General features: G+C 34.8%; 1 protein-coding gene across 8 annotated transcripts in view; it reads right to left on the reverse strand.

Moving 5' to 3' along the window:
* LOC136030452 (sodium/nucleoside cotransporter 2-like) overlaps positions 1-23,854 on the reverse strand; it is a 126,086-nt gene that overhangs the window by 11,445 nt on the left and 90,787 nt on the right. For all 8 annotated transcript variants that reach the window (XM_065709452.1, XM_065709453.1, XM_065709455.1 and 5 more), the window contains one exon: positions 17,080-17,248. In XM_065709452.1, coding sequence (XP_065565524.1) covers positions 17,080-17,248 — 169 coding nt within the window. The remainder of the gene's footprint in view (positions 1-17,079; positions 17,249-23,854) is intronic.

The following is a 23,854-nucleotide window of genomic DNA, read 5'->3' on the forward strand; positions in this document are numbered from 1 at the left end:
TGGCATATATTTAATAATACCTCCCACACGATACTTTTTGAAAAAATTTCACTCATCAGTAATCATTTGGGGATAAAACAGGTGGGTCGAAATAAAATGAAATTAATCTAAAAAAATAAAAATATTTCTTTGAACAGAGACTTGGGGGAATACTCACTAAATTATTTATATTCAAATTTAATTAAACATTATCTAACAAAATATTTTACTAAACCGATTTATAATAGTATTGAACCAGTTACAAAACGAGTTCAGTTCGCATCTAGCATTCATTCAATGCAGTCGTATTTCGCTAGCTCTGATAATTGGTGACGTGTGATTATTGGCACGAGTATTTTGGATTCTCGGATATTTGGATAGTTTTTAAGAGTACGGTGAAGAAATCAATTAGCAGGTCCTGCGTTTCACTGGGCCACCTGTCAAACGGTGATTGCCACTGCTGACGTGGGCCTGCCCCACTAACAGGTACGAGTTTCAAACAGCCTGTCTTGATCAAACAGACTCTTAAAAAGGGACTTAGAACTTTCAATGTCTAATCATCTGAGTCCCCTCCGAGGTTTATACGACCATTTCTCAAACTTTATTTGCCCCCAGGGCATAAGCTACAACCCTTACCCTAGGCTTTGGGTGTGGGTGGCTATGCTGACCCCAAAGTTTTTATTATCTGATCTTTGAACAATTTCGGACAAACTGGCAATGTCAAAATTTTGATCGGATGCATTTGGGCAAAATAGGGTGTGTCTAGGGGGGATAGGTACCCTCTGGGGGGATAGAAGCCCTCCCCCGACGCCTTTTGACTCAGAAAAAAGTAAATAGAACTTTGAATTTCCACTCAAATGAGCCACCTCTGAAGCTTATACGACCTCTCCTACACAAAAACTTTATATGCCCGGGCTCTGGAGCTATAACGTTCAATTTCCAGTCAGATGAGCCCTCTGTGAAAATTATACGAGCACTCCTTCTATAAAACCATGTATGCCGCAAGGGTATAACTTACAACGTTGCCCCCGAGCCCTGGGGTGTGTTTTTGACCCAAAAGTTTTTGTTACATGATCTATTTGCCTTCCAATCTCTTTTGACTCTTAAAAATTGAACTAGAACTTTCAATTCCCAATAAATTGAGCCCTCTCTGAAGTTTGTACGAGCATCCCTTCTATAAGAACCATATATACCCCCATGGCATAACTTAAAACGCCTTCCCTCAGGCCCTGTGGGTTTCTCTTGACTTCGGAGTTTTTGTTATATGATCTTCGAAATATTTTGAACAAAATGGCTATCTCAAATTTTTATCGGATGTGTTTTAAAAAAGTTTTGTGGGGGCTAGTTGCCCTCTGATCACTTTTGACTCTTAAAAAGGGCACTAGAACTTCTGATTTTCAATCGAATGAACTGCCTCTGAAGTTTGCACAATTACCGCTTTCATATGATGCGCCTCTGAAAAAAAAAAACAACATTGGAGCCGTATGACTTTTACTGTAGGCAACCCTATAGCGCTGCCTCTGATATTTCAGACAAATCTGAAGCCATTCAAAAAAGTTAGGAAGCTGTTCACATTGTTGTTCGCCTGTGTCTTCAACAATTCTATCGAACTTGAAATGTGTTTATCCAAAACGTCTGTCTTTTCTTTTCCTGACATTGGCGTTGTTGATGCTATTGTTCATTAGGTAAAAACACGTTTTTTTAACTGAAAGTAAAGAGAAACATTAAAACCTAAAACGAACATAAATTATTCCGTAAGTACAACGCTCAACGCTCGACTCTTTACGCTTAATTTCGACTCTTTCTCACAAATCTACTTTATAAAACAGTTAAAAACTTTAGCGTAAGGAGTGGGGCGTTGAGGAGGAGACAACGCCTTTCATATGCAGAATAATTTCTGTTAATTTTAAGTTTTAATGTCACTCCTTACTTTCAGTTCAAAAAACTTTTTTTTTATTTTATTTCTGAACGTTTTTGAATTAATGCATATTACCTTTACTTTTTTTTAATTAATAATAACCATATAATAATGTAAGTTTCATTTTTGTTCCAGTTGTTCAAGAATGGCTTCTGAATCTCAAAGGTTCTTTAATTAAAATAATAACCTCTTTTAAAAGTTAAATAAGAAACAAGAGCATAAAAGCGACCTATTGAGGAGAGGCAATCCATCTCATATACGCAATATTTTCTGTTCGTTTTAAGTTTTATTGTTGCTTCTTATTTTCTTTTTGAAAAAAAACTTTTTTTTTGTTTTATTGCTGATAATTTTTTTTTTAAATGTCTGGAAATCCAACTCTCCCTCCATGGAAAATTTCTTTCCCCCACGAGAAATTTCTCCATGGAAAGACCCTCCCAAGTAACTTAAATTAGTGATATTTGTGGAACCAATATTGTAAAATAGTAACAAAACGCGAAAGAGGTGGAAATTATTTTTATGAAAATGAAAGTAATATGTTAAGCAATTTTCAAATGACTGAAATGAATGATATAAGAGATCTTTCAAAGATATACGTAATAATTTATGTTCGTTTTAACTTTCAACACTATTCTTTACTTGCAGTTGGAAAAAACTTGTTTTTTTTTATAATTTTATAACAACCACAAGTCATGAACATACACTATCTTCTGTTCATTATCACATAAAAATCACAGTTATGAAGCTGCTCAAGGTAAAATTAAATGCCAAGATTGGCTCAAATAAATTATTTCTAATATCGGACATTATTTAACAAAATTCAAACTTTAGTGTAAAGAGCAAGGTATTTAGGTGGTGGCAAACTTCCTCATATACATAATATGAAGGGGTTCACTCCCTCGTAAATGCCTCGCTCTTTACGCTAAGCTTCGAATTTTGTTCCAATTCTTTAAGAATGACCCCTGAATCTCAAAGGCCGTTTAATTAGAATAAATAGCTCTTTTGTAATTGCTAAAATAAACTTTCACGTTGAGAGCGAGGCATTGACGAGGGGACGCACCCCCTCATGTACGTATTAATTTCTGTTTGGTTTTAAGTTTTAATTTTAGTCCTTAATTTCTTTTGAAAAAACTTGTTTTTTTTATTTAATTTCTAATTGTTAAATAAATAATGCTGGGGAATCCATTCTTCCCCCATAAAAATATCCCCCATACCCCCCTCCCCCTACCTTTCCCCTCACCAGAAAGAATTCCCCCTTAAAACTTCTGTATACCTCCCAATAACCAATACTAGGCTATATGTAAATAATAGGCAATGTTCATAACTTGCTGCCCTTCCCCTGGGACTGTGGGGGATTAAGTCGTCCTCGAAGATATAGTTATTAGGTATTTCAACTATGCCGAACAAAATGGCCATATCAAAATTTTGATCCGGTGACTTTGGGAAAAAATGAGCGCGAGAGGGGGCCTAGGCCTCCAATTTCTTGCACTTAAAAAAGGTTCTAGAACTTTTAACTTCCGTTTGAACGAGCCCTCTTGAGAAATTTTAGGACCACTGGGTCCATACAATCATCCATGGAGAAAAAAGCAAAAAAATAAACACGCATCCGTGATCTTTCTTCTGGCAAAAAGTACAAAATTCCACATTTGTGTAGAGAAGAGCGTGAAGCCTCTACTGTAAGGTTCTCTGATATGCTGAATATGATGGTGTAATTTTCATTAAGATTCTTTGCCTTTTAGGAGGTTGTTCCCTCTTTTTTCGGAAATAAGGCAAATTTGTTCAGGCTCGTGACTTTTGATGGGTAGGACGAAACTTGATAAAACTTATATATTTAAATTCAGCATAAAATAGAATTCTTTTGATATCTCTATTGGCATCGAAATTCCGTTTTTTATAGTTTCGTTTTCTATTGAGCCAAGTCGCTCCTTACTTACAGTTCGTTACAACGAACTGTTTGATTTAAAGATCTAACCACTTAGTTGGCTTTTTCTTGCATCATTTCCACACAAAAGCTGTTTAGCCATTCAAGCTAGAATCATAATATATTGTAGATGATTTTTTGCAACCTTGTACAGTAATGTAGGTAATGACCCCTTAACCCCCCCCCCCACTCCGCCACAAAACCCCACAAAAGTTGAATTCGAAGGATGTCAGGTAAGGACCTTCTTTCCAAATAACACTTTTTTGAAGGAGCCATTTATAAGGGCGGAGAGCCCGAACTACCAATGGTAGTAATCGCTGCGAGCGGAGAGAGATTACTTTCGCAAGACAGAGAGCCGGCAAAATTGATTTTGGTTTATTCAAAATCGAGTTTTTTAGTGTTTGGTGTGTTTCAGATAAACTAGTTAAGCTAGATGCAGGAACAATTTTACTTCCTGATGGTTTCATACAATAATTAAATAAAAAAAAACAAGTTTTTTAAACTGCATTTAGGAGCGACATTAGAACTTAAAGCGAACAGAAATTATTCCGTATATAAAAGGGATTGAACCCCCCCCCTCAATGCTTGGCTCTTTACGCTAAAGTCCTTAGATATTCTGGTACAACCCTCAAAGAGCAATTAAGCCTATGAGAAAGGAGGAAATCTTGTTACGTATTTCAATGCTATAGGGAATAGAATTCGCTTTCAACCTAGGAGAATCGCGTTAATGGAACCAGAACGTTTATTTCCAATATAATGAGCCCCTTCAGAAGTCTATACAACCACACCTTCCATTTTATTACATGTTAACAAAAAGCAACTTACATAACTTACAACCCTTGGCTGGGAGAAAATGGTTGTCAAACCCAAAACCATCGTTATTTGACCTTCAGACTATTTTGTACAAAATGACTATCTCTAAATTTGGTCGGAATCATTCGGGTAAAAAAGAATGCGAGTGGGCTGGTTGCCCTCTAATTACTTTTGAGTCTTAAAAATAAAATACGAAATTTCAATTTCAAATTGAGTGGCCCTCCTCCAAAGTTTATACGACCATCCCTTCCATAAAAATCTTATACGGTCGACTCCTAATCACTAAAATCTCGATAACTCGAAATCTTTGATATCTTGAATTGCTTTCAATCCCCTTGTAGTCAGGGAGCCATTCGCCAAAAATATGACTACTAGGTGATCAGTGAGTAGCGGACTGTTTGACAATGGAATAGGGAGTAATCTATAGCCCTGATGACGAATATGGGTGCTATATACTCGTCGGGGAGGGGGAGGTATAGCCTGTCGAAATTTGAAAAAAGTTCCCAGTATTTTTTGCTCTCTAAGAATACGTTTTACAAAAACTTTCTACAATGATCACGCAAACTATGGTAATCAATACTATTGATTATGAGTGTCCCGCAATGCTGATTACCTTGAAACTTGCAATTTCATTTATTAATTCGTCAAAAGATCCCTTTAGTATTTAAGTATTTGGCGAGTAACGAAAAATACAAGTTACAATAGCAACTGCCAGCTATATCGTGTGATGTAATTATTAACAAACAAGCTTTAAAAAATGCTAGCTCTGCATGTCAAAATTTTCCACCTGAGTCAGAATTATGGATTGAAGAAACTTTGAAAATTACTAAGCTAGAAAAATTAATTTTAAGGCGTAAAAGAAGTTTTCAAAAATTTCTAACTAAAGCCAGAAACTAAATTGCACGGTTTACTTCCCGCATATGAGAAATTTTCTGTACACTGGTTGTACGAGCAGTACTCAGGGGCCAAACTGTCTTTGGAATGTTTTAAGGGGGATACAACTGGCCTAATCTCGCCATATTGGAAAATCTTGCAAAACTTAAAAGGGTATAGAAACTGTGCCTTTAGTCTTTTTGCCTGTAAAAAAAAAGAAAATGTGGCGGACCGCAGTTGAATAGGTGCGCCATTCAAATGTAGCGTTACATTTAAGCTAGTGCTTTCGTGGGTATAAGTGTAGTCAAAAGTCGCCAGGAGGTGCATATCTGTATCATATACGGCGACAATAGTTTTTCTGAGAATAAAAAGAAACCTTTCTTACACAGAGGGATCAAGCTTTGACCCCTCTGTTTCTTTCACAAATGAAGTAATCTGTTCCTATGAGAACAGGAAATGAGAAGACGAATGAGATCTGTTCCTATGAGAACTCAAAATGAGCAGAAACTAAAACAAAGAAGAGCTTTGTATTGAGCTCTTTGTGTTGACGCCTCAACACAATTTGCACTTTACTGTAAATTTAATTGTTTTCTCTTTTTTAAATTTGATTAACCCAAAATTATTAGGACCTTCAGGAATAAATATAAGTGATTATGTGAAACTATCAGTTCATATTCTTTTTTTTATAGTTTGATTGTAGTGAATTTTTTTTTTGTATCTATGATTGTAGTTTTTTTTGTTTGATTTTATGAGGAATGAAAATACAATAAATCAAACTACAGATTGTTTTAAATAAAATAAAATTATGTTCTGGTCTTTAAAAAGCACAAGAAGCCTTAGACCTACTCCTCGATGTGGTAGTTTCTACTCGTTTATTATATACCATTATATACCAGTCTTTATAAGGCACAGGGTGTGTTAGCCTTATTCTTCAGTATGGCAATTATGTTCGTTTTGACTTGATTATTTATTGTAATTTCTGTTTGTGCTGGGTTTCATTTATTTTCTACAATAATTTATGGTAGTTTTGCGTTTAAAAAACTATTTGACTTTGTTTCTGCTCTCTTTGATTTAATGTGGCTCTTTGATTATCTCTGAAGAACTTCGTTTGCGAAAAAAGTTATTAAAAATTAATTTACTTGAAGAAAACGGTTTTTATCTCTTATTATTTCGTTTATATTAAGTTTGTCTTGGATTTTCATGACCTTGTTTCTTTATAAATAACAGACTTTTGTAAATTTAAATGAAAACTAATCAAAAAGATAATGCAACCAAGTCAAAAGGGGGAGGGGAGGTTGCCACCTTTTTTATTATTAGTCCTTTCCTGTGTTGGAAGGGACTGTCTCCTTTCATTATGTAGAAAGGATCCTAAAAGGTCATGGGGAATTGTCCCCATATAAAGGGTCTGTCTGGGACAGAGGAGATCTGAGTTTCAACATCAATTTTTCTTTTTAAATAAGGCTTTTTAAAATTTGCATTTTTATCTTAGAATCTTCTCCCTTTTATTGTTGCTACTTTCTTATGGTTTGTAAATTGCAAAAAAAAGAACAAAAGGCTTTTCCATTAATCAAAAAACTTTATATTTAATTTTTATATTCGATTGGTTTAGGGGAACAGGGGGAAGGTGGTGCTCTTAGTGTTATGAATAAAATATACAAAGTTGGTAGAATTTCGTAAAATGAATTGTTTGTCAGAAAACAGAGGATTAGATTAAGATTTTAGGACTGTCAGATGAAAACTGCTACAATATTTTTTTCAAAAAAAGAAAGAAAAAATAACAAAACAGCGCGTTTAAGATTCCCAATATGAGCGGGCGTGGTCCCAATATATGGAGAAAGCGGGAACTTGCCAAGGCACCATCCCAGAGATGATTCAAAATAAATAAGTTTAGCATCTAAGGGATACGCCACCTAAGACCAATCTCAGGGATACATCTTTAGTAACTTGAACTTTTAGCCTATTCATACCATACTAATATTGTTTCTATCACTTAACTTGGAATTTTTGATTTGCTAATGCAAATAGTTATGCAATTAATACATAATTTGATTTTTTTCGACACACTGGGAAAGACCCCTCCTCCCTATCAGCTTGTTTCTGAATAAGGCAAATAGACAATTTTTTCAAATGGAGAAACATGTCGGGGAAGCCAAAAGTATGACAAAAAAAAACTCCAAAATTTCATTAAAAACTAAAAGTATAATATCATTTCTTAAATCTTGGGTTTTCAAAGCGGACCAATGGGTCAGTCCAGCATGTTTTTGTATCCCTACTACATTAACATGTTGCTATGTTCTAAATATAAAACGTGATGATTCTCATATGGTATATTCATTCAAGTTTTGTTTTGAAACCCTCAAGTTCTTTTTTTCCAACATTGTTTTATGAACTATCAGTAACAACAAATCTAGCATTCTATTATTTTGCTGTTTTCCTTTTGAGTTTCAAATCAGTCAAAGAACTGCCAATTTTTAAGCCAGAAGATTTTTTACATGGGAATTCTCTCTGCCATCATCATCGCCAGAGCCATCTTCTAGAATTAATTTTTTGCTTGCTCAGATCCTTGCAAGCATCATTGGTCAAACCCAGCAGGAGCTGGAACAGATCTGTTATTTCCAGCTCAAGAAGCTTTACCTTTGGTTTCCTCTGGGGCGATTTTTTTAACACAAAACGGCTCACGGGTAGCGGTTGCGGGAAAGCCGCAAAATATTCACACAGAAACGGTTCACTACTGCCGTTGAAGCGCAAAGATACATATTTAAAAAGCATCTAAATCGGAATAGGCTAAATCAAATTTTAGAAGCCAATAAAAATATTCAAAGGGCTAACCTGTAATAGCCTTGGCTAACTATACCTAACGAAAAATACAAGTCTCGTCTCATTGGCTCATTTCCTTGTAAAAATCCTCCCAGGACTCGCCTATTAAAATTTTGCATTGAAAGGATAGAATCCTCATGTTGTTTGTCAAATATTAACGGAAAACTTTTGTATTTTGACATGGATAAAGCCACCGATGCCTAACATACCTTTGAAAATCAAAAACCTGGACAAGATAAATCGCTGGAAAAAAGAGGTTTTTGTCCAACCACTTGAACAATCAAAAGAAACAAAGGTTCGAAGATATATCTTTCATCAAACAGTTCGTGGCAACGAACTGTAGTAAGGAGCGACCTGGCTCAATAGTAAACGAAACTCTAAAAATCGGAATTTTGATGCTAAAAGATACATAAAAAGAATTGGATTTTCATTTTGATTTTAAATATATAAGCTTCATCAAATTTGATCTTTGTCATCAAAAGTTACGAGCCTGAGAAAATTTACCTTATTTTGGAAAATAGGAGGCAACACCCCCTAAAAGTCATAGAATCTTAACAAAATCACACCATCGCATTCAGCGTATAAGAGAACTCTATACCAAAAATTTCAAGCTCCTATCTACAAAAATGTAGAATTTCGTATTTTTTGCCAGAAGACAGATCACGGGTGCGTGTTTATTTGTTTTTTGTTTTTTTTCCCAGGGGTCATCGTATCGACCAAATGGTCCTAGCATGTCGCAAGAGGGATCATTCTAATGGAAATGAAAAGTTCTAGTGCCCTTTTTAAGTGACAAAAAAAAATTGGAGGGCACCTAGGCCCCCTCCCACGCTCCTCTTTTTCCAAAAGTCAACAAATCAAAATTTTGAGATAGCCATTTTGTTCCACATAGTCGAAAACCATAATAACTATGTCTTTGGTGATGACTTACTCCCCCACAGTCCCTGGGGGAGGGGCTGCAAGTTACAAACTTTGACCAGTGTTTACATATAGTAATGGTTATTGGGAAGTGTACAGACGTTTTCAGGGGGATTCTTATGGTTTGGGGGGTTAGGTTGAGGGGAGGGATCTATGTGGGAGTATCTTTCCTTGGAGGAATATGTCATGGGGGAAGAGAAACTCAATGAAAAGGGCGCAGGATTTTCTAGCATTACTATTAAAAAAACAATGAAAAAATAAACATGAAAAAGTTTTTTCACTTGAAAGTAAGGAGTAGGATTAAAACTCAAAACGAACAGAGATTATTAAGCATATGAGGGGTTCTAAAAATATTTTAGCATAAAGAGCGAGGTATTTAGGAGGAGATAAATGCATCGCTCTTTATGCTAAAGTATTTCTAGTAATTTCAACTACTAATTCTACGGCCTTTCTGATTCAGGGGTCATTCTTAAGGAATTGGGACAAAACTTAAGATTTAGTATAAAGAGCGAGGTATTAACGAGGGGAAAAACCCCCTCATATACATAATAAAAATATAAGAATATAAAAGTTTTTTGCGTAAGTTAATTCTTAAGTTACGTATATTTTTTACTAATAAAAACGTTCATTAAAAATTAAAAGTTCTAGTTGCCTTTTTAAGTAACCGAAAAATTGGAGGGCAACTACGCCTCCTTCCCCACTCCTTATTTCTCAAAAGCCATTTAGCCAAAAAGAGAATTAATGTGCGAATTTCATTTTAATAATTTAGATGCGGAGAGCCAAAATCAAACATGCATTAATTCAAAAACGTTCAGAAATTAAATTAAAAAAACTTGTTTTTTTAACTGAAAGTAAGGAGCGACATTAAAACTTAAAACGAACAGAAATTACTCCGTATATGAAACGGGTTTTCCCCTCCGCAATCCCTCGCTCTTTACGCTAAAGTTTGACTCTTTGCCACAATTCTGCTTTTTAAAAAAATTAAAAACTTTAGCGTAAAGATCGAGGGATTGCGGAGGGGAATACCCGTTACATATACGGAGTAATTTCTGTTCGTTTTAAGTTTTAATGTCGCTCCTTACTTTCAGTTAAAAAAACTAGTTTTTTTAAATTTAATAATGAGAAAAGACGAGCCGAGGCAAAAGAGGAAGTTTTTGTCCCACATCCTCAATAATTAAAAGAAACGAAGGCGGTCATCAATGCCTACCATACCTTTGAAAGCTAAAAACCTGGACAAAATAAATCGATGGAAGAAAAAGAAGATTTTGTCTCACCACCTGAAGTACTAAAAGAAACAAATGTTCGACGATATGCCATTCATAATGACAAAACAAGGGCCATGGGAAATGTTAAAGGCCAAATAAAAAAAACGTAATATATACATATATATCTATATATATATATATATATATATATATATATATATATATATATATATATATATATATATATATATATATATACTAGCTGTTGGGTTGGCGCTTCGCGCCACCCCAACATCTAGTTGGTGGGGGCACTTCGTGCCCCCCCCAAGTCCCCCCGCGCGCGTAAGTCGTTACGTGCCATATTAGTTACGCGCCATTGTAGTTGGGTCCCTGTGTCCCACCTGTGAATATAGATAGATATACATATACTCTATTTAGTTTTGTTTTCTATAGTTTTTATTTTACTTATATTTTCTTTTCTTCTCCTTTTTGCTCTTCTCTCTGTGAGTAAGTGATTATTTTAATTTTTTTTTATTCTCTGTGTAAGTGACTCGTTCATCCTCCCCCTTCTTTACAGGCCAAGGAGCCTTTGGAGGAATAGTAAAATGTAATATTGTATGTGTATTTGATGATCAATAAATCTTATCTTAATAACCAGTTCTATATGTACATAATGGGCCAAGTTCTTACTTTGCAGCCCTTCCCCCGCTAAACCCGGTGATGAAGTCATCCTCAAAGACGTAGTTAATAGATTTTTCAACATTACTGAACAAAATAGCTATCTCAAAAGTTTGGTCTGGTGACTTTGAGAAAAAATGAGCGTGGTAGGGGGCCTAGTTGTCCTCAGGTTTTTTGGCCACTTAAAAAGGGCAAAAGAACTTCTAATAGTTGTTAAAATGACCCTTCCTGTTACATTCTAGGACCACTGGGTAGATACGATCACCCCTAGAAAAGACAAGAGCCAAGAGCTCAAATGGCACTTGTGACAAGGTCAAAAGAGCCAAGAGCTTCTTCCCACCAAGTTTCATCCTAATCTCTCCATTCTAAGCGTTTTTCAAGATTTCCGGTTTCCCCTCCAACTCCACCCAATGTCAACGACTGTGGTCAGAATTTGAAATAAGAGCTCTGAGACACGAGGTCCTTCTAAATGTCAAATTTCATTAAGATCCGATCACCTGTTCGTAAGTTAAAAATACCTCAGTTTTTCTAATTTTTCTGATTTAACTGTCCCCCAGTCCCCTCCCCCACCAATGGTCGAATCGGGGAAACGACTATTTCTAGTTTAATCTGGTCTGGTTCCTGATACGCATGCCAAATTTCATCTCCTAGCTTTTCCGGAAGTGCCCAGACTAGCAAAACCGGGACAGACAGACCGACAGACAGACAGAAATTGCGATCGCTATATTCACTTGGTAAATACCAAATGCCATAAAAACAATAAACAAATAAACATGCATCTGTGATATTTCTTCAGGCAAAATACAAAATTCCACATTTTTACAGATAGGAGCTTGAAACCTCTACAGTTGGGTTCTCTGATATAGTTGTTTTGTTTTTTTTTCGAAAATAAAGCAAGTTTTCTCAGGCTTGTAACTTTGGATGGGTAAAACTAAACTTGATGAAACTCATATATTTAAAATCTCATAAAATTTGACTCTTTTGATGTATATATTGGTATTGAAATTCCGTTTACTATTGCACGGGTCGCTACGGTTTACTATTGTACTATTGCACGGGTCGCTCCTCACCATAATTCGCTACCACGAACTGTTTGATTTATGGTCCGTCAGTACGATGAATCTCAACTGGAATTCAATCACACGAAAAATGAAATCTCTTGAAGAAGAAACAAAATTTGTTTGGAATATTTATTGTCTTCATGTTAAACCATTTGTAAAACTTAAAATGTTAAATTTCAAACACAAAATGTAAAAAAGAAATCTAAAAACATTTTTCGATGCTCTAGCATTAAAATATTTCAATGTTTAATTGAGGTTTTTCCATGTAAGTATTAACTGTTTTAGTATTAAGCTCTTTAAGCATTAACTCAACATATCGAAATATTTTATATCACAAACATGAAACTTTTTATAATTGTCGAGCAAGAAGTAAGGTTCTCTTTAAATAGTTTCTACTCACATGTAGCGACTTTTACTCACACAGCTATAAAAAGGTACCTGGAGAAATATGAAGAGCGAGAGGGTACGGGAGGTGTGTTATGATTTCCCCCCAGCCCCTTGTTGCAATACTCAGCCGAAGGAGGGAATCAAGAGATTGGTACCTGCACTACGTAGACCATTCGTGGGCATGGAATTTTTTTTTTCCATAGCACTCTAGATAGCATTGTTTAGTGAGTAGTGTACTCTCTGTACTTTTGTATGGATGCAAGTCCTGGAGCCTTTCAAAGAATGCTGAGAAAACACTGCTCGACTGCACAAATGCCTACGTAAAATCTTTGCAATACATTGGACAGAGAGAGTAACCAATGCCCAGATAAGGGCGGATACCGAGCAACCACCGATGACCGACAAGATCAAAATAAGAAGATGGGAAGTACTGGGGGCATATGACCCACCAGAGCGAAGGAAGCCTCTCATACGATGAATGAGGTTGGATTCAAACCGGCATTTGAAGGAGTCAAAGATAACACAGCACCATTGGTCAATCCCCGGAGAAAGAGGTGACGAGTCTCCGAACCCCATTGAATTAACTTTGGTCTTTGGCACAAGATCGCCCAAGTTAGCGTACAACACAACCGTCACCCCCTTTTCGCCCAAGGACGTAGGAGGATCAAATGCTAAGTAAGTGTAGGGAAAGGACTGCAAGTTTTGGAGACCGTCCACTGTTTACATATGGTATTTGTCGTTGGATAATGTGCGAAAATTTTGCAAGGGGGATTTCTGTGGTAAGGAATTTTCGAGGGATAATATTTTGCTGAGAGCTGGGGGAATTTCCAGCCAGAATATCAAAATGACCGAAAATTAAATAAAAAATGTATTTTTTGCAATTAAAAGTAAAGAATGATATTAAAACTTAAAAAAAAACAAAAATTATTCTGCCTAGGAGGGGGGCTGTTCCAAATCTTAATCCCTCACTTTTACGCTAAAGTTTGACTTTTATTGTGCCGATTTTATAAAAACAATGTCTGAAATACAGGGCCATTGATTTAGAATATGAAGCTTTTTTAAAGCGCCAAATATTTTTTTTTTTAAAATAAAAATCGAGAGATTGAGGAGGAGACAATCCTCTTCATTTTAAAACTGAAAAACAAACTTAAAATTTTAATTTTAAGTACCATTTATTTGCTGCAAAAGATTGGAAATTCTTAGCCGCTTTTCATTAACTTTCCTTTTATATGAAAAAATAAAAAATATTTTGTTGACAAATTGGACCAAACTAATTTAAAGCAAGCAAATGTTTTTCAGGGGAAACCAGCTTTAGAAGCTAAAAACTGGGGATTATAAACTAGTTTATTAATTCAAAAGTTAGCTGGTTCTAACCGAAATATCTAGTGGTTAACTTAATGTATCTACGCATATGTATAGAAAAAACGAATCTATTTTTTTTTCAAATATTCTGAAAAAAATCATAAATTGAGACATTAGATGAATACCCTTAATTTAAAAGACAAATCAGTATTTGCTGATATTATTTGTTTTTTCTTGCGTGGGGTGGGGGGGGGGACTATCATTATGTAAAAAAAATATTGTTACTGATAATCTGCAAAATTTCTACATTTTTGAATCAACTCATGTTGTAGTGGCGAAAAGGATAAAGGTCACTTTTATACGTCACCATACTTCTTTGCACCACACAAGGTACACTTCGCACGACTCGTCCTCTTTGTATAATGTGAACTAGTTGGTGTACACAGATTTTGAAAGTAGACAACCCCTCATGGGGTCAAGTTGGAGTTTCTTCCTAATTCCCCGAATTAGATAGGTTGTATGAACCGATTAAGTTGGTTTTCTGTATTTGATGAGGCTCCTACAATTTAGAAATGTCCTCAAATGTGTTATTTGCCCTTTGCTCGCAATAAGATGGCAAACTAGGTGTTTTAGAAGATATAAACGCTACCAAATACCAATTGCCACCTTTAAATTATTCTAGTGAAAGTATTTGTATCTTAAGATATTTATTATTAATTTTAGACTCATTTAGTAATTTTTTATTATTTACGGGTGAATTAATTGCACTACTCATGGTGACAAGTAGTTTTGATCAAAGAACGAGAATTTGTAATTTATAAATTGATAATTCAACTAGTGCATGGTTTATATTAGATCATTTCAGAGCTCTAATTTACAGAGGTTGGACCTACGGCCTTACCTCGATATTCGAGCTCTATAAAATTTAAACGGTTTTTTAATTTAAGAGTACAATGAAAGAGTGCTGAAAATGTATATGTATTTAATTATTCCTTTTCAAATCTCTTTAGCTATTCAAAAAACCCTACATAAAATATCATTTTGAACATCAGTCATTAGATATACAAAATATAAAATTATGTTGATTCATGAAATCTTTATTACAAGTAATAATACCAACATTTTTTAAAATAACTTTTTATAAACAATATCTCGAAACTTCAAACTTTAAAATCTAGCCATACCAGGGATACCAGGGGCTACTAACTTGATAACTTGTCTCCTGCAAAAGGATCAATTTATAGATGAATTTTTTACTATTATAGTAAAAATTATTATTGGTTTAAAAGTATGTATCGCTTGTAATAAAGATTTCACAAATTGATAAAATTTCATATAAAGCATATCTAATAGCAAATGAATAATTCGATAAAAAATAAAGCTTCGGCAATCTGTATTTCATAATGATGAAAGACAAGCCGAGGTAAAACGAGCCAAACAAATTGAAAATGATAGCGATGATGAGAAACATGTTTAGTTTCTCAGTTACTTTCAATTTATCGTTCTATAATGCTTTCAATTTAAAATAACGGATGCAATTTTCAACGACTCAGCAGAAACATTTTAACGCAGCCGTTGAGCTATTATGAAGCAGAAGCAGGGTTGCCAACAGTGGTACAATTGTACCATTTTGGTACTTTCCTTTTCTAAAGGTACATTCTGGTACAATCACAAATTTTCTGGTACATTTTACAAAATGTGGTACAATATGGTACAATAAGATTTGACTGGGCGTCAGGACACAGCGAGCGGAGGGAATTTTAGTTTTTACTTGTTTTCTCTTCTAGAGTTACAAGTTTTACTTTACAAATTTATTTAAGCGCCTGTTAAATAAATTAGTACAAGTACAACACGCAATAAAATAGACATGATACAATTTTTGGATCAGTGGTACAATTTTAGGGCGTTTTACGGTACTTTTTCTTTTGAAGCATTGGCAACACTGAGCAGAAGCTTGCAGCAAAAAAAAAAAAAAAAAAAAAAAAAAAAAAAAAAAAAAAAAAAAAAAACGGAGAGAAAATTTAACGGATCACGCAAGAACAGTCTTTTTTGGGTGAAATTGCATCACTAGGAACCCAGGGTTAGATTGTAAAAAACGCACTTGCTTCGCAGTGCTCTTAGTTTTAAGATAGTTGTTTTCGGCTGCTACAGATTGCCTTAAATATGAGCTTTCAGCTACAGCTGAGGTGCTGGAAGCACAAAAACTCTTATTGTCACTTTTCAAAGTTATAGGGCGGAGTGCATACCAAACCATTAGGCGACTGGAGTTGTTATTCCAATAAATTGATAGTGATGACGCGTTTTAAAGAAGAGTTACTCTTGTCAATTGAGCGGTAATTCTACCAGCTCAATGGATGGCTGCCAAGCAACATATTTTGTCCAGACCCTTGTTTACACCACCTTGGATAATCTTTCAGATCAAGGAGCCTCACATTTGTTAAGTAAGACATGTAAATTCCAAAAAATAAAAATAAAATAAGTATATTACGCACTATAGTAACACTAGCAAAATGGTAATTTGACAAGAAGCAAGACAGTTGGCAATTAGTTGTCCTATTAGAAAACAAAAAATATAATGAGAATGATTTTTTTTATTGGGGAATATATTGTACTTAAATTTAAATTGTTTATTATATTATATTATATTATACTATATAGTTTATTATATTATAATATTATATTATTATGGCAAAAAATAAATTGTTTCAAGTATCCCTCCCCTAAAATATTCTTGGAGCCTTTTACCCTTAAAAAGTTTCTACTGGTACACTGAAGGAAGTAGCTCCTATATTTTTTGTGCTTTTTTTTCTGTTACTGAAATTTAACATTCATTTTTTTAAAGTATTTCAAATTTGTAATTTCTCCTATATAATATTGCTAGAAGTATTTCCTTTTTTTAGTCTCCAACGAATATATTTTTAATAGTGTTGATTCTTACGAATAGATAAAAGCACTTATGCTATGGCAGCCGTTTAGGGCCAAACAAAAAGCGGTCGTCCCCAAATTGGGTACGAGGATGTCATAAGCAAGGATTTAAGGGAAACGGTAACTTCTTGGGAGGGTTTAAGAAGGGGTGCTTAGAATAGATTAGGATGGAGGAAAAGTGTCCTTAGCTGTGTCGGCTTTAGGCGGCTTGGTCCTATAATGAGTTGTTAGTAGTAGTAGTAGTATCACAGTAGAAGAATTTAACCACATAGAGTTTGGATGTCTTACCACAAAAGTAATACCCTCAACATCAATCATTTGGAAAACCCAAGCAAAGAGTGAGTTAACAAATGCAATAAAGGAGAGAAAGGCAATGAGACTGGCACAGATGTTTAGCACAACCATTACTGCATTAGCAGCTCCTTGTGCAGCAGCGTCTAAGGCGTTTGACTCCGTTCTAAAAAAAGAAGGTCAAGTTAAAACGAAAAAAAAATAAAGAAGAGAGAAACGAGAATAATACGAGCCAGTGAAAAACCTAGACTATAATGCAAATATTTCGGTCAAGACCTCCGCTTGACCGTCCTCACTGCACGATGACAAAATAAAAATTACTAATAAAAATCCAAGGATAATATATGAAATCAAACCTTAAAAAAACATAAGAACTAAAAAAAAAAAAATGACGACCCTCTTTATTTTTAATTATTTTGAAGTTCAAGTTGGATGCACATTTACAGCGGAGGTGCTCAACCGTGATTACCTTTTAAGCTCTACACAGAGCCCCTGGTCCTAAGCCAGAGGGAAGCCTAAGTGATAAAAAAAATGTAAAATATTATATTTTATATTTTGTGGAGAGGTCTTTAAGAACCGAAATTCAACTAAGAGTTCTACCAGAATCAAAAGGATAAGAAATACCTGTTCAAAAAAATATTTGATAAAAGAAAGTTACCAGAGACTAAGAAAAAAAAACAAGGACCAAAGAAGTGTCAATAAATGATAAACAAGTACCATAATCGATGGTTTTAGAGTCATAGGAGATTAAATAAGACACGTTTTGTGTCCTTTTTTATACATAAAAGTATATACGATACAAAACATACAAAGGGGAATTAAAATATAGCTTCCAAATAAATGAATTTCATTAAAGGAAGGTATTGGGGGTACTCATTCCTATCTTGCACAAAGTTTAGCACAGCAATACACATAAAATAAGTAGAGTCCCCATGAGTTTAACTTCTTTCTTAATTTTGAAGCTCCACAATAATAATTCCATCTTTTGCTTTTATAAGTTTTTCCTTTTGCAAATTTGAATGTATTCCTAATATTTACTAGGATCTGTGACTGAAAATTTACCAACGACCAATAAAAATACAATTACCAAAGATGGTGCTTGTTTTTCACTTTTTTGGAGATACTTTTTCTTTCCTTTTTTTTTTGTAGACGCGAGTATATACGACACGAAACATACAAAAGTGAATTAAAAAATCAAACTTCCCGAAATATGAATTTCAGTGAAATAAGAAATTATTGAAGTAAAACATTTTAGATACTCAATCTTCTCTTGTTCAAAGTTATATAAAAAAAAAATTTTCAGCTGAAATTAAGAAAAATCATTAAATCTTAAAACGAACAGAAATTATCACGTATATGAGCGGGTTAGCTCTCTCCGATGCCTCGGTCTTCACGCTAAAGTTAGAATTTTGTTCCAATTTTTTAAGAATGACCCCCGAATCACAAAGGCTGTTTAATTAGAATAAATAACTCTTTTGAAAGTACTAAAAAGAAGCTTTATCGTAGAGAGCGCGGTATCAACGAGGGGCATACCCCCTCATATACGTAATAATTCCTGTTTGTTTTAAGTTTTAATATTGCTCTTTACTTTTAGTTGAAAAAACTTGCTTTTTTCATTTAATTTTTTTAAATTATGTTTGGAGTTCCGGTGCCCCTTCATGGAAATTTCTCTTCACCCATGAAAAGTTCCTCCATGAAAAGATTCTACCATGTAACCCCTCCCCCTACCCCCCTCCACCAGAAAAAAAATTGAAAACATCTGTATACCTCCCAATAGCCAACACTATACGTAAACAATGGGCAAAGTTCATAACTTGCAGCCGTTCCTCCGGGGAATGTGGGGGATTAAGTAATCCTCAAAGACATAGTTATTAGATTTTTTTGGACTATGCTGAACAAAATGGCTATAACCAATTTTGATTCGGTGACTTTGGGGAAAAAATGAGCGTGGGAGGGGGCCTAGTTGCCCTGTAGTTCTTTAATTCACTTAGAAAAGATGCTATAGCTTTTATTTTCCGTTCGAATGGGCCTTCTTCCGATACTATTACCACTGGGTCGATACGATTACCCTTGGGAAAAAAACAAGAACAAAAAAAACAACAAACAAATAAACACGCATCCATGATCTTTCTTCTAGCAAAAAATACAGAATTCCACATTCTTGAAGATAGGAACTTGAAAACTCTACGTTGAAACCTCTAGTAGGGCTCTTAGATGCGCTGATTCTGATAGTACGGTAACAATTTTATAACTTTTATGGGATGTTGCAATATAATGAAACTTGAATATTTGAAGTCAGCATAAATATTCGATTCTTTTGATGAGCTTATTGGTACCAAAATTCCGTTTTTTAGACTTTCGGTTACTTTTGAGACGGGTCGCTTCTTACTTACAGTTCGCTGCCACGAACTGTTTGATATAGCACGATACAGTATCTAGAATAAGTAAAGTCCCCATCTGTTTTCCTTCTTTCTTCTTTTTAAAGCTGCCCACTAATAACTTCAACTTTTCTTTTCATTTATTTTGAAAATTTGAATCTATTTCTAATATTTATTAGCATCTTTTATTCATTCAGAACTACTGATTGATTAGAGGAAAATTAGTTCAACAAAATATGTTTCAAGACAGAAAATCAAATCGAATCAAAGTGGGATAAAAAATATTAAATAGAAAACTCTTAATTAGAAGCATAATAACTAATTAAAACTTGTCCTAAAAAAACTGCATTTTTCTCTCACCAGCTAACCCCACCTTCTCCTAGCTTATTCTCTTTTCTTCCATTCATGCAAAGACTAGATAGAATTTGAATATGTAAAAAGATCTTAAGAAAGAAGATTTGTGAAAAATTGATGTTTAAAAAGAGGTTTAAGCTTATTCTTAAACGTTAGCGACAAGAAGAAAGGCACTACTTCTGCTACTTCCAACTTTCTGAGGTCAACACAGCTGCGCACCCACCTCCTTTATCCCAATATATTCTAAGCTTTCCTGTTTAAATCCTCCCAAGAAGTCTTAATTCATTTTAAAACCTCTCTTAAGACATCTTCCCACTCCATTCGAAGACGACCTGAATCCCGTTTGGATCTAGATAGATTCCCAAAAAGAACGATCTTCGGCAATCAGCCTTCCTAGCTGCTACATTTTTATCTGGCCAACTTACCTTACTTTATTTTCTTGCCATCATATAAAGATTGAAGTTTAGTAAGGAAAGAGTTGGAAAAACAAGTGCGAGGTTGGGGAAAAAACAGACATATAAGAAAAAGTTGAAAATTCTTCTTAAACGTTAGCCATAATGAACAAAGGCCCAAATATAGTACCCAAAACTGGTTACTGCATTCTTCTCTGACTGGCTTACCTTACCCTCTCTGGCTTCATGTCTTTTCTTCTGATCGCATAGTGATGATAGTATTAATGTAGCCCGTCATCTCTTATCTCTGGCTCTCTTTTGAAAGTTTTAACGATAACAGATAAGAAAGCCATACAAAGCTCATTCTACTGATAATGCGGTTCCTCCCGTGGCACACAGACAGAAGCACAACCATGATAAACAATATTACAGACCCTTTCCAGCTGTCGAAAGAAAAAGCATAAAATTCTGAACTGAGTTGATAAGTGAATTATTCAGAGACTAGTAGGATTTTGTAATGTTTTTATGGCACTTGGTATTAACCAAGTGACATACAGCGATCGCAAATTCTGTCGGTCTGTCTGTCGGTCCCGGTTTTGCTACTTTAAGCACTTCCAGGTAAGCTAGGACGATGAAATTCGGCAGACATATCAGGAACCAGACCAGATTAAAAGAAGAATTGTTGTTTCCCCGATTCGACCATCTTGGGGGGATTTGGGGTACGGTTAAATCGGAAAAATTAGAAAAATTGAGGTATTTTTAACTTACGAACGGGTGATTGGATCTTAATGCAATTTGATACTGGGAAGGATATCGTGTCTCAGAGCTCTTTTTTTAAATCCCGACCAGATCTGTTGACATTGGGGGGAATTGGAGGGCTAAACCAGAAATCTCGGAAAACGCTTATAAATGTCGTAGATTCGTGATTGACGTAACCGGACTGGATCCGCTCTCTTTGGGGGAGTTAGGGGGTGGGATTCAATGCTTTGGCGAGTTTGGTGATTCTGGACGTGCTAGGACGATGAAAATTGGTATATGTGTCAGGGAGCAGCACAAACTGACTTGATAAAATCGTTTTTTCTGATTCGACCATCTGGGGGGCTGAAGGAAGAGGAAAAGTTAGAAAAATTGAGGTATTTTTAACTTACGAGTGGGTAATCGGTTCTTAATGGATTTTGACATTTAGAAGGGCCTCTTGACTCAGAGCTCTTATTTTTAATCCCGACCGGCATTAAGCCTCTGATTTTCCTTTTAAAGCAATCTATTTATTCTTAAAAGTTTGCTAGAGCACATGCCATATGAGTTGTTGGCTCTTCCGACCTCATCACAAGTGCCATATGAGCTCTTAGCTCTTGTTTTGAAGTGGTTTTTTTTTCTCTTTTTCTTCTACTCTCCATCTGAGGTATTTTGTCTTTCTCTTGATTGGTAGCAAATAAATAGCAAACATAATAAAATAAGTGCAATAACTAGTATCAATAAAATTAATAATAGTAGTACTGATAATGACAGAAAGTTAAATCCAGTTAAAAAATAGTCACAAAAAGTAATTTCTAGTCAGCAACATATTAAAGTTAAAGACAAGGTTTCAGCTTCTTTTTAAAGTCTTGACAAGAACCACTTATGGAACTTTGATGCGTAAGATTCTGTCAGAATCAAACAGTTCGTGGTAACGAACTGTAGTAAGGAGCGACCCGGCTCAATAGTAAACGAAACTCTAAAAAACGGAATTTCGATGCTAAAAGATATATCAACAGAATTGGATTTTTATGCTGATTTTAAATATATAAGTTTCATCAAATTTAGTCTTTGTCATCAAATCGCACCATCGCATTCAGCGTATCAGAGAACCCTATAGAAAAAATTTCAAGGTCCAACCTACAAAAATGTGGAATTTCGTATTTTTTGCCAAAAGACAAATCACGGGTGCGTGTTTATTTGTTTTTTTGTTGTTTTTTTTTCCCAGGGGTCATCGTATCGACCAAGTAGTCCTAGATTGTTGCAAGAGGGCTCATTCTAACGGAAATAAAAAGTTCTAGTGCCCTTTTTAAGTGACCAAAAAATTGGAGGGCACCTAGGCCCCCTCCCACGCTCATGTTTTTCCCAAAGTCAACGGATCAAAATTTTGAGATAGCCATTTTGTTCCACATAGTCGAAAACCATAATAACTATGTCTTTGGGGATGACTTACCCCCCACAGTCCAAGGAGGAGGGGCTGCAAGTTACAAACTTTGACCAATCTTTACATACAGTAATAGTTACTGGGAAGTGTACCGGCGTTATCAGGGGGATTTTTTTGGTTTGGGTGTGGGGTTCAGGGGAGGGGGCCATATGGGAGGATCTTTCCTTGGAGGAATATTTCATGGGGGAAGAGAAATTCAATGAAAAGGGCGCAGGACTTTCTAGCATTACTATAAAAAAAACAATGAAAATATAAACATGAAAAAGTTTTTTCAATTGAAAGTAAGGAGAAGCATTAAAACTTGAAATGAACAGAGATTATTACGCATATGAGGGGTTTTAGAAATACTTTAGCATAAAGAGCGAGGTATTTATGAGGAGATAAATACTTCGCTCTTTATGCTAAAAAGTTTTTAAGTAATTTCAACTATTTATTCTACGGCCTTTCTGATTCAGGGGTCATTCTTAAAGAATTGGGACAAAACAAGATTTAGTGTGAAGAGCAAGGTATTAACGAGGGGACCAACCCTCTCATATATATAATCAAAAATATAAGAAATAAAAGTTTGTTACGTAAGTTAATTCTTAAGTTACGTATTTTTTTTACTAATAAAAACGTTCTTTAAAAATTAAAAGATCTAGTTGCCTTTTTAAGTAACCGAAAAATTGCAGGGCAACTAGGCTTTCCCCACCCCTTATTTCTCAAAATCGTCTGATCAAAACTAAGAGAAAGCCATTTAGCCTAAAAAGGAATTAATATGCAAATTTCATTTTAATAATTTATGTACGGAGAGCCAAAATCAGACATGCATTAATTCAAAAACTTTCAGAAATTAAAATAAAGAAACAAGTTTTTTGAAATGAAAGTAAGGAGCGACATTAAAACTTAAAACCAACAGAAATTACTTCGTATATGAAAGAGGCTGGTTCCTCATCAACGCCCCGCTCTTTACGCTAAAGTTTGACTCTTTCTCTCAATTCTTCTTTTTAAAACAGTAAAAAACTTTAGCGTAAAGAGCGGGGCGTTGATGAGGAAGCAGCCTCTTTCATATACGAAGTAATTTCTGTTCGTTTTAAGTTTTAATGTCGCTCCTTACTTTCATTTCAAAAAACTTGTTTTTTTATTTTAATACACTCAGGATCATGTTTCACACTCACTCTATAATTCAAAATTTCTAAGATAAAATGGACAACTTTTAAAAAATGTTAGGAATATCTGCATAAATTGAAAATTTCCGAATTAGTATTATTTCTAATTTTTTTTTAATTTTTCCTAATTTAAATTCTCTAATTTTTTACCTAATTAAGTCTAATTTAACTTAAATTAATCTGTTTTATTAATGTCTTAGTAGAATCCTCAACATTCACGAGCAGTAGACGTTAACTAACCAATATACTCGCGACGAGACGGGCCGGCCTCTTGTGACACAGATTGAAACACCATAAGGAATTTTATGAAGCTTAATATTG

The sequence above is a fragment of the Artemia franciscana genome, chromosome 8, assembly GCF_032884065.1.
Source record: "Artemia franciscana chromosome 8, ASM3288406v1, whole genome shotgun sequence".
Lineage (NCBI taxonomy): Eukaryota > Metazoa > Arthropoda > Branchiopoda > Anostraca > Artemiidae > Artemia > Artemia franciscana.